The 16,326-nt window shown below is 40.6% G+C and overlaps 1 protein-coding gene across 1 annotated transcript; it reads right to left on the bottom strand.

Moving 5' to 3' along the window:
- Positions 1-10,025: 10,025 nt before the first annotated feature.
- ATP23 (ATP23 metallopeptidase and ATP synthase assembly factor homolog) lies at positions 10,026-16,317 on the bottom strand. Its single transcript, XM_064701835.1, has 6 exons — positions 16,104-16,317; positions 14,825-14,870; positions 14,636-14,717; positions 14,218-14,355; positions 11,773-11,856; positions 10,026-10,866 (listed from the first exon to the last, which is right to left on the bottom strand). The coding sequence occupies exons 1-6, from the start codon at positions 16,285-16,287 to the stop codon at positions 10,663-10,665; spliced, it is 738 nt and encodes a 245-aa protein (XP_064557905.1). The 5' UTR covers positions 16,288-16,317; the 3' UTR covers positions 10,026-10,662.
- Between the last annotated feature and the right edge of the window lie 9 nt (positions 16,318-16,326).

The raw sequence follows: 16,326 nt of genomic DNA, 5'->3' as shown, positions 1-16,326 counted from the left end.
GAGGAGTATGAATATACCAGAAGCAAAACTTTGGTTAGAAGACAAAAGCATTTCTGTAAATACATTGCCTTACTATAAGCATGGCTCTTACCCTACCAGTGATCTCCCTTCTGCCCCTGATGTAGGTTTTACAATTTAAAGTTATATATCTGCCTTCTTTGTAGCTCTGAATCTGCGTGAAATATTTGTTATTATAAGTTATGGGATCTAAGTATTAATCAGTTATACAGTATAACTGTTCTTATAACAGTATTAAACAGTTATAAGAACAGTTATAAGGAATAATAGTCACTCTACATCATTCTTCTGTTGAACTTAGGTGCAAACTTTTATTCAGAACTTGGATTAGAAAAGTTGGCTTAGGTAACTTATTTATAGTCATGATGTGGAAAAAACCAATTTGCCATCAGTATCCTATTATTTCCACTTCTGTTGAGAAATCTCTGACTTGAATGAACAAAACCTAGGGCCTTAAGAGGATGTTGCTAGAATTTTTTAGACTAGCCATGTTTTTCGCTCTCCAAGGAGACAAGTCACAGTCATAATAATCTTACATTTGTAGAGCAGTTTTCGTGCCAAAGAATGCACAAATGCTTCAAAACTTGACTAACTACAAACATGAATCTTACCATTCACCATTAAATAACAGCAGCCTCTGTTGTGAAAGGTTTTTAACAATGCACTGTAAAGTTCACTTTAGTACAAGATATGGCTGCTATAAAGCAGGAAGGGTCTCAGCAGGCAGACAATAACACTTTAAATGGAAATGCAAAGACACTGCTGAAGTTAACATACTACTTACGAAGTGTGTCACATCTATTTAATGACCTTCCTTTTGTGTTTTGAGAGGACCATACATGCAATAGCTCACTGAGCAAGTTCAAGTGCACTCGATGCACTCAGAGAACTGTTCTCCAAGGTGCTGAGTACTGCGGTTCACAAGGCAACAAATAGTAAGTCTGTAAAAATGACAGGATTAAATGTAAGTAAATTCTTAAGTGCTTTACTGATTAGAACTTCCAGAGCTGCATAAAAGAGTCTTTGTCCCTGAGAGTCTGACATTCACATCTTGAAAATAGGATTCCTGAAGAAGAGAAATAGAGGCAGTGAAAAGGTTTGGGTTTTTTCACTGGCACAGTTTACAAGGCCAGAAATAAGTAATTTAGTCCCTTCTCTAACCCATTCCTTTAGAGTTTTCTTTATAAGTCTAGAGCTGAAGAGGATAAGGGTTCTGTTTTAAAAAAAAAAACAAATCAAATGAAAACAAACAAAACCCTACAAAAACAAAAACAGAACAAACAACCAAAGGAAAATAGCACCAAAAACCCAGCTTAAAACATACCAGAAGAAATTTAGACAAAACCTAGAGCTCTCTAAAAGACTTCTACACAGCTGTTAACATAACTATAGAAATGCTGGTTTCCACAGACATCTCCAGTGATGCAACAAAGATTGCACAAGAGGGAGGTTTACTCTAAGCACTACTTTAAGAATTTCTCAGGCAGAAGCAAATATACCTGAAGATGGATAGCTGCCACAGCCACTGCTGCAGGAGGGGATGGAGAGAGTGGACAGCAGTTCAATGAGACTCTCAGGAGATAAGGAGCATGTCCAAGAGTCTCGAAGAAGCAAAAAAAGAGGGTTATCACAGAGAAAGGTGATTTTGAATAGGAAAATCTATTGTCTTAGTGTTTTCCTAAAGTTCATCCATGGCTCTTCAGTCACCCTCAGACAACATGGGATCATCTACTCTCAGACACCCAGCCTCTGGGACCAGATCTGCTGCCTTTTATCTCAGCATTTGGATTGGAGTTAGATTGCTTACATTAACCACGTCATGAATGGTGACAGTTATGTGTCTCAAAAAAGGTCTACAAAGGCCAATGTGCCAAGACAAAAAGTAACTAAACTAATACTAATACTTCCTAAACATAATATTTTCTAAGATGAAATCTAAAAGAAATGTTAAAGAAAATGTTAAAATTTACTTTTTTTCTGCATGTTAAGACTTTAGCACTGCACATACAGTATATAGCTTACTTCATGGTGATATATGCAGTGTAGAAGTTACATGCTCAACCTTCACTGAATGGGGTTAGCAGATTTCTAGAATATATCTTCAGAAAAGTGCATTTTCTATGAGATAGGCATTTGAAAAGTGAACAGTAAGATTTCTAAAAGCCTAACTGCATCAAAGACTCATCTATCCAAGGTTCATTGACTGAAATCAGGAAGGCCTCCTGAGCCCACATGTGAAACACAGAGCATCTCTTTATTTCTGAGCAGAAGTCTTAAAGGTTTGAACCTCTTGGGGAATATTATGTCAGAGTATCGGTATTGTAAAGAGAGGGAAGAGGCCACCCTCGGTATCATTTGTTTTCATGGAGTAAATTGAAATATGCAGGAACCAGAAAAAGTTGGCATATATCCAGTCCACTTCAGTTAGTGGCTGGAGAAAAATTCACTTCACTGGAGTCTCGGATCTGTTGTTGCTGAAATAGCTCCTGAGGTATTAAAGAGTCTTTTTTCCCAGCCCACGACCGAAGAAGAAGACGAGATTCCTCAGTTCTGGTTTTCAAGGTTCTTTATTTTCTCTTATCTAATATATTCTTTTTTGGACCTGCAGAGGTCTGTCCAGCAGGTCAGGTTGAGGTACACTGACCACCCTTGGGGCAATGTTATCTTTTTATACTAAAAGTACGTGTACTTTACTTACAATAATTTTCCAATACCTATCACCTATGATAGGCAGTCTGTCTCTACCCTAAACCAATCCAGAAGTGCCACCATCACAGCAGAAGATGGAGGACAAGAAGAAGAAGAAGAAAGACAGGACATTCCCAGATTCCTCCATCTTGCCTCTTGAACCCCCATTCTAAAACCTTAAAATCCTACTTTTTCACCCTGTGATAAATTCACTATCATTCTGTTCAAACCCTTGTGGCTTGTAACTCTTCACACAAATTTGGTAATTGTTTCCATGGGTTAAAATCGAAGGCATAGGTGTCTTTGACCCCATGCCAAGGTCTTTGAGCCCCTTGCCAGGGTCTCGAGTCCTCCAGGGCAGACAGAGAAATGTCCTGGGTTCCAACACTGGAGGAATCCAAAGAGCAGGAAAGGATATTAAAGTTGTTCTTTTAAGTCTGCTTTTACTCAGCAGTCAGAAAATGCATCAAGATGGAAATATGTACCTGTGACCTTCTTTTCTTGTATTCCCAGTCCTATAGGTAATTAGTCTCCTACTCCTCGTACCAGAAGGTCTAAGGCAGAAGGCGTGAAACCTGAGGGTAATATATATTCTGTGATACCAAGGAATGCTCCAGTTCCCATGAATGAATATTCAGCCCTGACAGAAATTCAATTCAGTATCAGCATGAGGTCTGACAGGTAATCCCTATCCCCTGCCATGGTTCCTATGGTAAAGAAACATATTCCCCAATGGTTTCCCAAGTGCATTCCAGTAAAGTGTCAAATCAAGAGAGTAAAATGTGGTGAGACACCAGCTGGCACCAACAACAGTTTGGCATGGATGTAGAAAGTGTGAGGGCAGCTGAGGAGCAGAGAAGGACAGTAGGAGGAGCTGGGGCACAGGAGGAGTGCGAGAGACACAGACAAGATGCCTACAGGTATCCAGGTTTATACATGAGGATATGACTGGAGGTGAGAAGGAAGCTGTGTAAAACAGGACCTGGGGAAAGGGATTCAACTACTCACTCACAGTCTGATCCTGGGGACTCCCTGGGAACTCCCAGCTGGCTCCCATCAGACCAGATTAAACCTATCAGTGTAAAATCCAGTGCTGTGGCATTAGGAGGTAGAAATTAAAAGAGGACACTTGGAAGAAATACCCCTTGTTCTCACACATGTAACAGCAGATTCATTCCCTAAATAAAATTTCATTTATCTTCTTCTTTGTGTACATTGGAGATGCACAGTGGGAGAAGGAAGAGGTAACTAGTTATGAAAGGAAAAGAAGAAAGGCCCTCCTTTACTTGCACATGCAAAGTGTGGCAGTGCATCCCTCCCATCTCCCAGCCTCAATATATTCTGAAAAATGCTTGCCAAGCCTCGGCCCTAACCAACAGCACCTGGGCTGGGCAATTGTTGAGCTTATCAGAAATACCATCTGCTCCCAGGAACCTCTGCTGCCTAATGACCTCCTCCCCATATTTTTTAACAACCTTGGAATCTTTTTTTGCCTGAATAACAACTCAAGGGGAACGATATTTTTGTTCTCATTCTTTCAAAGAAAGTTCCCTATCTGAAGTGCGGCCAAGATGAAACATTGCTGTGACTAAAGGTGACTGTCTTGTGGCCCTATAAACAGTGGTTTAAAATGAGACCCTTTGAGCTGTCCTGTCACAGCAGGCTGCGACCAGCAACCTCCCTCTGAGCAGAGCACCTCTCAGAGCCAGCAAACTCTCAGGTTTGCTGTACTCAAAGGACTGCCAAATGACAATAGATCTGAGACCCCCAATCCCCGAGGCTCAACCCTTCACCCATTGACAGGACAAAATGCATCTGAAGGAGGTATTCCACTACCTTCAAGGGTAATTTTTCATAGTTACTTTGTACAGACTCTTTGTGTGCATGCAAGCATGCATATCAAATGTGGGAGAAATGCTGCTCTCTTTGATTCTTAAGTACTTTAGATTTGTAAGGAAGTTAGGCCTGTAAGTAAATTACTATTGTGATATAGCAAATCCTATATGAATTCTTTGCCAAATTGTTTAAATTATGAAGTAAATTAGGTGAAATGTTGTTAAGTTTAAGTACTATCAAATTTAAATGCTGTTAAGTGCTATTGGGCCCTTAGGGTTTGGTTTGATTGGCTCTGGATTTTTTTTGTTGCTTTTCCTCAGTGTGCCTTAACCATCTAGTAAGTAGTAGATTAAACCTTGCCAACAAATTTTGTCATGCTGCCACTTTTATATTAAACTTGTTCTTACTGATGCCTTTGCTGGCAATTCTTTAATCAATCTTTAAAGAGTCTTTCCTGATACAGATGCATAGGAAGAATTTGAGTAGGAAAGAGGAACAGGTGTAATGTGTTCATGGAGAAGTAATTCCCTCAAACAAGGAGAAAAGAGCAGGACAAAAAACAGAGAAGAAAGAAAATAATTTAACCATGAAACATTCTGGGAATGGGAAAGGTGCCCCGAAGGGCTCCACTTTGCACTTGGAAGGAGTGAGGGGAATTGACCAAAGTGCCTGGATACTGGAGGGTCCCTGTTGGCCCTGCAGCCAGCATACTGCCCAGCTGCTGCACAGCCTGCCTTGCTTCCAGCCCTTTCCCCAGCGGATCTCTGTCAGTGGAGAACATGGGTGTAGAACCAGCAAGCACTTAAGAACTTTTTGCTGAGAATGGAGGCTCAAACCAAGATGTCTCTTCATTATTGGTTCCTTACTCAGCAGCACAGAATTCTTTCTGTGTGCCCTTCTTCTCCTTTTTCCTCCTTTCATCTTCTTCTCTTTTTTCCCTACTTTCATCTTCTCCTTTTTCTTCCTTTCATCTTTTTCTTGAGAAAAGTGAAAGTAATGGTTTGTCTCCTAAGCTCTGAATTATTTTCTCATGACCCAATTAAGAGTTACAACTACAACAACAATATCCAAAAACCCCTCAAAAATAAACCAAAAAACTCATAAAAAACCAAAATCAAACAAAAAAAAAAAAAACACCACCCAAACTAACCAACCAATCAAACAAAAAAAACCCAAGTAAATCTTTGTTTTCTAGTTTTCTTTTTAATCAGGCATACAGGCAAGCTAAAGTATGAATGTTTATTAGTTAGTCTGGGTGGATTTCCATAGGATAATAACCTCTTGGTGCTGAATTCTTCAAATCTAGCAAGCAATAAGACTCCCTGACCAAGCCCTGAGAAATTCTGAACTTTTCTGTATTTCAGAGTTGGATTTTTCTGTTTACTGATGATTTTTGTTGTTTTCACTTATACTTACTACAGTCTCTAAAACAGTTTTAAAAAACTACAATCAATATCTGAAGGCTCCTGGGGTAACTGACATACATCCATGCAACTGAGAGCTAGGTGTTACAAACTTTAAAAGAACGCTGCCAAGCAGCTATTGAGCGATGTATGTTGTCACAGCTAGCACTTCCTCTCTAGCAGAAATAAAATAACTGAAGGCTCTTTATTAAACTACTCTTCTGTGTAAAATTATGTATCTTTACTATTTGGACAATGATGCTCTTCTGGTCAAAACTTGATAATCTTTCAGATTTAAGAGAAAAAATTGTAATATTCTGAAAATTCAGGCATGAGGAATAAGAGATTAAGCTAACGTAATTTCATCATTGTGATTACGAATGATGGGTCTTTACAGCCTTAACGTTTTGGTCTGCCACATGCATCCCAGCATTTATCTAAGTGTCCCTGTGAACACAATCACACTCCAAAACAGCACAGATGGCAAAAGTATTTCCATACATGTTTTGAAGTTTTCTTCCAAAGGAAGCAAATATTCTTTAGAAATAGAAAAAAAAAGGAATTGAAATATGGTTTAATTTTGAACCTCTTTTAATATTAAAGTTATGCAAGTTTGATTAAACCAGAAATTTTAACCAAGAGTGAACTGCTCACTGAAGAACAGCTGTGTGTAGTCTGCAGCTGATTTTCCACAGCACTATGCTGTTCCACAGTCCTTCAGCTCCCTCTGCTGCTTATTCGATCCACAAACTTTTCATATTTGCAGAGAGTTTGTACTTGGTTTTTTTAACATCTGTTTCGATGAGAAAAAAGGATGCAGGTTAAAATTGCACCTGAAGTGATGAAATGATTGCTCAAATTGATAAACAGTATGTGCAAAGTTCCATGTAATTACTGTCCCTCCTTTTCTCAGGGAATAGAAGAAGCCCATTAGACCGTCCTGATTGCTTTCTGGAGACTTGCTGTGCATACATTCTGCCATTATAATTTGACTTGGTATAACTGAAAAGTATCCGTTGCTTAAACTGACTTTTTCTGGAAATGCAATTTTATTTCATAGAAATTATTACAGAGAATCAAAGAATCATTTGGGCTGAAAAGATCAGAGTCTGACTGTTAGAGTGACAATGCCAAGTCTACCACTAAACGTGTCTTCTAAATACTTCCAGGGATGGTGACTCAACCATTTCCCTGGACAGCCTGTTCCAATGCTTGACAATCATTTCCATAAAGAAGTATATCCTAATATCCAATCCAAACCTCTCTGGGTACACCTTGAGGTTGTTTCCTTTTGTCCTGCCACTTGTTTGGGAGAAGAGACCAGGCCCCACCTGCAGTATGCAGTAGTCATACAGAGAGATAAAGCTTTCCCCAGACCCCCTTTTCTTCATTATAAAGAAGCCAAATTTCCTCAACTGCTTTTTATACGACTTGTGCTCTAGATGCTTCATCAGCCCTGTTTCCCTTTTCTGATCATGTTCCAGCACTTCAAGTGAGGAGCTTGAAACTGAGCACAGGATTCAAGGTGTGGCCTCACCAGTGCTGAGTATAAGGGGATGATCATTGCCCTGGTCCTGCTAGCCTCACTGTTTCTGATACACACCAGGATGCCATTGACTTTCTTGGGCACACACTGGCTCATGTTCAGACAACTATCAACCAACACCCCCACGTGCACCTTTCCAGACACTCTCCCCTCAGCCTGTAGTGCTGCACAGGCTGCCTTTCATAAACCATGCTGGCTGGGCCTGACTCCTTGCTGTCCTGTATGTGCCACATCATGGCACTCAAGGTGATCTGCTCCATGACCTTCCCCACCTCAAAGGCAAGTCCAACAGGCCTCTAGCTCCCTGGATCCTTTTGACCCTACTTGTAACTGGGCATCACATTTGCTAACCTCCAATCAGCTGTGGCCTTCCCATTAGGCCATGACTGCTGATAAATGATGGAAGATAATTCAATGAGCACTTCTGCCTGCTCCCTCAGTATCCATGGTTGGAGTTCATACAGCCCCAGGGACTTGTGTCTGTCTAAGTGGTGTAGCAGGTCACTGAATGTTTCCCCTTGGATTCATTCTGCTCCCTGCCCCTGTCCCTCACATCAAGGGGCTGGGATCTCAGAGAACTGGTCTTACTACTAAAGACTGAGGCAAAAAAGGCATTGAGTATCTCAGCCTTTTCCTCATTGTTACTGTTTCCTCTCCCATCCAATAAAGCATCAAGAGTTCCTTAGCCCTCCTTTTGTCACAAAGGTACTGATTGAAACACTTTTATTTTACACAATAGCCGGATTAAGTTCCAGCTGGGTTTTGGCCCTTCTAATTTGCTCACTGCAAAACCTCATGACATCCTTGTAGTTCTCCTGAGAGGCCTGGCCTTTCTTCTAAATCTCCTGTTTTCCCTGAGCTCCTGCCAAATCTCTCTGTTCAGTCAGTCTGGCCTGCTCCAGCCCCTTGACAATTTCCTTCTTGAAGATTGTCCAGCCTTCTTGGACTCCTTTGACCTTCAGGACTGCCTCCCAAGGTACCCTGCCAAACAACCTCCTACACAGGATGAAGTGCTCCCTCTGGAAGTCCAAGGTAGCAGTTCTGCTCAGTTCCCTCTTTACTTCTCCAAGAATTGCACAAAATCAAACATTTTGTGATTACAGTGCCCAACATGGTCTCCAACTGTTTCACAGTGATCTACTATGAAACATACTATATGTTAAGATACACTATGAAACATACTATATGTTAAGAATTGTGTCTTCCTACAACTCAATGTTCTCTTTACTAGCAATATTTCCTGTAGATATGTTTGAATAGATTTTCATAATTAAATGTTTGATGTTCACCTATCAAAAATATTAAAGAAAAAAAAGCAGCTTGTATACTTGCATTTTCTAGTTTTTATTGCTATATTTTTCATTTCTAAGTAGACTTCATAAAGCATATCCCAGATAGAAGACAAATGTATATAATCAAACTATGTTTTGGTCAAAATACAATATAAATGCAAACACACACATATTAATTAAAGCAGAACTTTGGTATAAAAAGCCCAGCATCATACATCATACTGATTAAAATGGTGACTTGAAAAACAGTAAAGGTTAAGGGACTATTAACACATACTATTATGCTGATTTCAAAGCATCTCTGATCCTCAGAGGATTTTGGAGACTCCAGTTCTGTAGAGACTGCATGGATAATGGGAAGCCTAGAATTCAATGTGTAATTTTCTCCATAAGTATCTACGTTATTATACCCATTTTTTTTCTGTTCAGATATTCAGCCATGAGATTATGTCAGTCACTGATGAATTACCCCAGAAAAATAAGATTATGAAATCTCCATTTGAAATTCTGCAAAACTACTGAAAGCACAGGTTTGAAGAACCTGTCCTGAAGAATCGTCCACTACAAGAGGGATGACTTTCTGAGGGATCTACATCAATGCTTAGCCCCAGAAGCAATGGTTCCTATAGGTATGAATTATGCTACACCTGGAAATAAATGCAACCCATGCATAGTCCAACACAAACAGAACTCGGGCAATTCAGGCTTGATCAGCTCTCTCAGGCACTTTGTGCAGCTCCGCTTTGTCCTTTGTGAGGACTGTGCTTAGGTTTTAATCTTCTCAAAGTGATGAAACTGATCAGGAAAAGGCAACACACTGTTGTCATCTTCAGGCACTTTGTTCCTGAGTGACACCTTAGAAGCAGCACCAGTGGGCTGGAGATTTATCACATGACTGAATACTTCCCAGGAGGAAACTACAGAATGATGGTCAGATCCAAAACATTGTAGGGATGTGAAATAAATAGGTGGATTGCAGGAGCTCAAGTCTACAGTCAAATAAGGGCCCTGTCAAAGGCTGCCAAATTCTGGAGGTACTTGGGATTACCTCCTCCTTTCAGCCACAGCATTTCAGGCTCTTGAAATTGGTGCATGTGCTGACATTTCCCTTCCAGAGCAGTTCAGTGCCTCACTGCAGCTCAAGTCTCACCAGAGTCTGCTGCCCCAGTCAAATTATGTATTGCCCGAAAATGCTTCATACATTGACAGTCCTCTTGTCACAAAACATTTTGGAACACAGAACAGGAGAAGGCAACACTGATCATCATACCTGGTCCTCCAATACCAGACAACGAGGACATGAGCAGCATATTCAAGGCATAAAGGACTCAAGTCACAAAAGTTCTCCCACCACTGGAAATGATAACCACCCAAGAATTTCAGGAGGTGCTCAAAAGCAAATGTGGCAGTTACTAAATTTTGGGTTTACCCATAGTTATTAAATCTAGAGCACAGAGCTGTAGTTCAGGGGCCCATCTTTTAAAATAAAGCAATGAAGATTGTCAAGTTCATTACTGTGTATCAAAAGACAGGGAAAACATGAAGATTTTATGGAAAGATTTATTCAGTGGCAACAAAATTTCAGAAACCAAGTCCTAGTCAGTCAGAGTGAAAAAAGCACATTGAATTGTATTTGACGAGTCATTTGGCATACTAAATTATCTTTCTGGAATAAGGTGAGCAAGCACCATTTTTAGTCTTGTTCATTTACCCCATTTATTTCCATGGAAGTTGGCTCACAAAAAATGTCTAAAAAATTAATTAATACGCTTGATAGATTTGCCCTTTCCACGTGCACTGTGGGCATGGACTGTAACTCCAGATGTTACTGAACAATCAGGTATTAATGTAATTCCTCACGTGGCTTTCCCCTCCACCCTTACAAATTAGCAGTATAGCGATCTCTGTTCTGAAAGTCTCTGTAAGCACGTTTTGCATCTGCCTTGCTGTGTGGGATTCTTCCAAAAGGTTCCAGATCATTGAAGCAGGCATCAAAAACTTCATCCACAGCTTTTTCTGCTGTTTCTTTGCTAACTTTTCTAACAGCCAGAATGGAACGAATTGCTCTGTCTCGTACACAAGTCTGAAGTGAAAAAAAAAATCTGTCATTATTAGTGCAACTTTTTTCCACATTTTGTATCCTACTGTATAGGCAACAATTCTGTATGAAAGAAGAGTCAAACAGTGCCTGTAGTAAGCACTGAAGTACATTTTAGTTCCATCCTGTGTAAACAATGCGCTTTAGTTTTCCATGTACACATAAACCATGAAATAATTAAAAGACATTCCTTAGAATAGGAATTAAAATACAATTTGGCATTATTTGTAGGTATTAAGTATTTGTAAAACTTGACCTGGACACAAAAAAAAGGTTAGAAAGCGACAAACACAAATACCAGTTAGGTTCTTTACAAACTGAAATGTTGTGAAACAATGGAATGACTTCTTTACTGGCCTTCATTTTGATACTTCTCTTCGTGGTAACTTTTTCTTATAGTTTGTTTGCCAAAAGATGAAAAAATATGTAAACATCATCTACAAGCTAACTGCCACTCTAAAATGAGCAATTACTTTGGTCTCAATCTGTAGACTTCATTACTATTCACAAAAAAATTCCTACAAGACTTAATACACATGATTATTTAGAAATCTTCTCATTTTGATTCCTTCAGTTTTCAATAACTTTTTAAGAGTGTCAACCACTTAAAGTGGATAAGGTATTTCCACTACATTTCCTGCAATGGTTTTATTAGCCATCCATTGTTTGTGGTATTGCTTTAAAACATGACTAAATGTTCAGGGATTTCACTCCAATAAAAATAAGGTGGGGAAAAAACCTAACATTGATCATTAAGGGTTAGTTAAGAGGAAACAGCAACTCCATAGCATCTATTTCTCTTTCTAAAATTTTCAGCTATGAAAGCTCAGAAGGCTAAGACCAAATAGGTAACATAATAAATTATTAGATTTTAATAGCCACAGTTTTTACCTGATGGTGCCCCTTCAATCCAAATTTAAACCTGGCTATTTCATTCATCAAAGTACAGTCTCCACTGAGATTAGCAGCTCGAATCTATTGAGAAAAATAAAAAAATCACAAGATCAGAGAAACACTTGAAAATACGAAGTCCAAGAAATTGTAACAAACATTTTTCTTCTACACTTCTGATGACTGTTGGTAGGGGAGATTCCTGAGGCGACTTTAACTTCTTAAGCACCTGTTACTACCGTACCCTTTACATCCATCTCAGCCTCAGTGAACTACAACAACCTTCAGGTTTCTCCAGGAACTACCTCTCACACATCCCTAAAATATAAATAAATGAGCAGTAGAGATTATATGTATGTATATAGATGAACTGCTAGAAGAACATGGGAAGTAATATTATTCTCCCCAGTCTATATGAGAATCTGTTACAGCAGTCAGGAAGAAAGGCAGACACTTTCCAAAGACTACAGGTGCAATATCAGAAGAGCTGTAACTCATTTGTTTTGCAAAAACCTACATTTAGATGAGCATGTATGCTTTAGCTTAACTGTCTTGTCCTCTACACTAGAATTTCTTTTGTCTGCTAAATATTTTATACCCTACACAGTCTGTTAGGAAATGTAAATAAATCCTGATTTCCTATAATTAAGTACCAGAGTGAAAATAAATGCATGGAAAATGTGAAAAAGTAAGAATTAGAAAAGCTGCCAACAAAAAAAGTAGATACCATAAAATTAAGTAATCAAAATACCTGAAATGAACAAATAATCCTGACAAGAGCAAGAACAGGTACAATCTTGATTTATATAAAACTTATGTTTGAGGTTTACATGCTTTATTCTGCACTGCGGAAATGCTTGGATAAAAAAATAAAGTATATGAAAGTTACTAATTAAGAATTATTGTATTAGGTTTACATGGCAAAGTGTTGGCAGTGAGGGGCCTCCCAGGGTGGCTTCTGTGAGACTGTAGAAATGGCTGAGCTTATGTCAGACAGAGGCTGTTTTAACTGGTTTTAAAACAGACCCACCATTACTGGTGCTGGTTGTATCTCTGTGATGACGCATTCAAGAAAGGACTAAAAAACCTACAAGGCAGCTGTGAGACGGAGGAATGATGAAAATGTGAGGGAAACAGCCCCACAGACACTGAGGAAGGATGGGGAGGAGGTGCTGCAGGCATCAGAGGAGAAGACCATGGAGACAGAGGTTGTCTCCCTTCAGTCTGTCAAGGAACACAGTAGAGCAGATATCCACACTGCAGTCCAAGGAAGACATCACGACACGAGAGACAAACATGCCCTGAAAAAAGCATCAGCCCATAGAGAGCCCATGCAGGAGTGCATTTTCTGTCAGGAACTGTGGGCCTTGGGGGACCAATGCTGGAGCAGTCCATTCTTGAAAGACTGTATGCTGTGGAAAGTACTCAAGGTGGAACAGGTCTTGAAGAACAGCAGCCCAAGGGAAAGACTAATGCTGAAGCAGCTCATGAAGGGCTGTATTTCGTGGGAAGGGCCTCAAGCTGGACTAGGGAAAGAGAGAAAGGATGAAGAAGCAGCAGAGACAAAGTGCTATGAACTGACCACAGCTCACATTCCCTGGCTCCCTGTGCCACTTGGCAGGGAAGGAGATAGAAGAATCAGAAATGAAAGACTGAAGCTGAGCCTGTGACAAACTTTTCTGTAACAAAATGATATGGATTACACCAGAAATCAAATAAAAGCATGCAGATTCATACACACAACACCTGTGTCAGATACACAAGAGGAATCCCTCCCAGCCTGTGCTCCATTTAATTTCACCTCCTGAAGAGTCAAATGTTAAGGTCCTTAACACTCAAACGTCCTCTGAAACCACAGAATCATAGAATGGTTTGGGTTGTAAGGGGACTTAAAGATCATCAAGTTCTTATCTCCCTGCCATGGGCAGGGACACCTTCCACTAGACCACGTTACTCAGAACCTCATCCAGATGTGATGGATTCATAACTACAGTGTACTGACAGCAATACCACAATTACTCAAAAAAATGAATGTTACAGGAAAAGACAAGTTTGTTATTAATCAAAAAAACCTAAACAAAACCAAGGTTACTGTGATAATCACCCAACATACCATGACTTGCATGGGATAAAAAGAATTCTATAAGCATTTGATTACCATGTGAATGTGTTTTCATTTCTAACAACTCTCTTATTTGTCAATAACCACTTCTTACACTCACAGTGATCACATTCTACTTAGTATGACATTAACTAACTAATATTTGTGAAAACTAAGTGTTTGTTTTCCGAACAAAACTATTTAGGTTGACCTGACAGAAAGGACAAAATGTATTAACAGAATTAAAACAAATTAATTGTGTGTAACAGACCACGTAACACAAAGCAGCCCTAATAACCAGTAATAATTAATAAAATGACAACATTAGAAGCATTTTAACTTACCTCTGAACATGCTAAGTGTTTGACATTTTTAAACCAGTCAACATGCGCACGGCAGTGATCAAATGCATGAATCAATTCATGTGTGACCACCCGGTTCATATGGGACTGTCGGCGAATGTTGTTCTGACACAGAACAATCTGCAGAAGAAGAGATATAGGTAGTCCTTTCACTAAGTTTCAACATCTCCCTTACTTCTAAGAGGCACACCACAAGCAGGATTTAGGGTCCTTGGATTGATGTTTTTCAACAGTAACAGCCTTATCATACTGAAGTGTACTAGTTCCAATGCCATGGAACATCTTTCATTTCTCTTGTTTTCATAATTAACTCATGTATCAGCATGGGTAGAGTTAATCCCAGCCATAAAACACTAAAAAAATTGTAGTCCTTTGAAAGAGTACTATGTCCAGCACCTACCTGAGATGTGGCAGCATCAAAACCTCCACTGACACAGCCATCACAGTTTTCACAAGAAAAGTGCCGGTCATTGAAGACAGTGCTGAAAGGCCCAAACAAACAAAGTCATAGAAAAGAACTTTAAAAACTTCAGTCACTACTTATTACAGTGACATTAGTACACAGAAAAAGACAAATTAGTTTACATACCAACCAGATTGCTTCAGAGCCTCAAGAAGAAGTCGAGCATATGGATCTAGAAAAACATTGCTGCAATCAATTTCTCTAGACAAAAGTTTTGAAAATCATCTATAAACAAAATATAAAGACAGTCAAGGAAAAATCAAGAAAAGCTCTATACATGCAAATTTATACTTTGCAATATTTAATCCTATTGCAATGCAACTGGCATCTGTTACAGATCAGCCTATGTGATATAGAATCATAGAACTGTTTGAGTTGGAAGGGAGCTTAGAGATAAACAAGCTCCAATCCCCCTGCCTTGGGCAAGGACACGTTCCACTCAACCAGGCTCCTCAGAGTCCCATCTAACTGGGCCTTGGAATACGCTCAGATGGTGCAACAACAGCTGCTCTGGGCAACTGTCCCAGTGCCTCACCACCCTCACAATAAAAAATTTCTTCTGTGTATCTAGCCTAAATTTGCCCTGTTGCAGTTTGAACTCGTTATTCCTTATCCTATCACTGCAATTCCTGATGAGGAGTCTCTGTCTGGCTTCCACGTATGCCCCTTCAGCCACTGGAAGGCTGCTCTGAGGTTTCCATGCAGCCTTTTCTTCTGCAGGCTGAACAGCCTGTCATTGTAGGGGAGGTGCTGCAGCCCTTTGAGCAACTTGACAGCCCTTTCTAGATTCACTCCACCAGTTCCATCTTTTTCTTATGCTGGGGGCACCAGACCTGGCTGCAGTACTGCAGGTGGGGTCCCAGGAGAGCAGAACAGAGGGGGAGAATGACCTCCCTGGATGTATGGCCATGGTCTTTTTGATAGCCCAGAGCACAGAGTAAAAGCTGTTCAGGAATCAAGTCACTCCTGACATTATTTTATTACTAATAAACATAAATAGAGCAGCCTATAGTGGCCATCGTTGCTTGCTGTCAACACGCACAGTCCACATCAAACAGTGCAAGGGGCATAAATGCACAGACATTGACAAATCATCTCAATTTCTCAGGAAAAAAAAAAAAAGAAGCACAGGAGAGCTTCTTATAAGAAAAAAAGCCTCTCTCTGCCACTTTCGAAATTTTGTTTTATCTTAACCAAAATCAGCGTGTTCCTAAATCGGCAGCCGCACCCCGCCACCGGCTCGGGCGCAGTCCGGCGGCCGCGGGGGTGCTGCGGCAGGAGGGCCGGGCCCTCCCCGGGACCCGCGGCACAAGGTCACCGCCGCTGGCGGCCGCGAGCGGCCCGGGCTCCGCCTGGCACCTCTCCCGCGCCGGGCCGGGCCTGCGGGAGGACGGGGAGCGCTTACTCGTTTCCAGGGTCAGCCTCAGCATCAGCTGGCACTTGTTGTGGAAGGTGAAGAGGCTGCGGACCAGGAAGCTCTGCGGCTTCTTATTCCGGTCCGGGAAGAGTCGGTAGCCGAAATCCTCCTCCTCCTCCTCCGCCCCTTTCTTCTCAGCCGCCGGCGGCGAATCCGCCTCCCCCTGCCCCATGTCCGGCAGTGCGGGCCCGCGCCTGCCGGGGCCGCGCCA

Source organism: Zonotrichia leucophrys, chromosome 1A (assembly GCF_028769735.1).
Source record: "Zonotrichia leucophrys gambelii isolate GWCS_2022_RI chromosome 1A, RI_Zleu_2.0, whole genome shotgun sequence".
Taxonomy (NCBI): domain Eukaryota; kingdom Metazoa; phylum Chordata; class Aves; order Passeriformes; family Passerellidae; genus Zonotrichia; species Zonotrichia leucophrys.
Note: the sequence above shows the minus strand (reverse complement) of the source record. Positions and strands in the feature narration are given on the sequence as shown.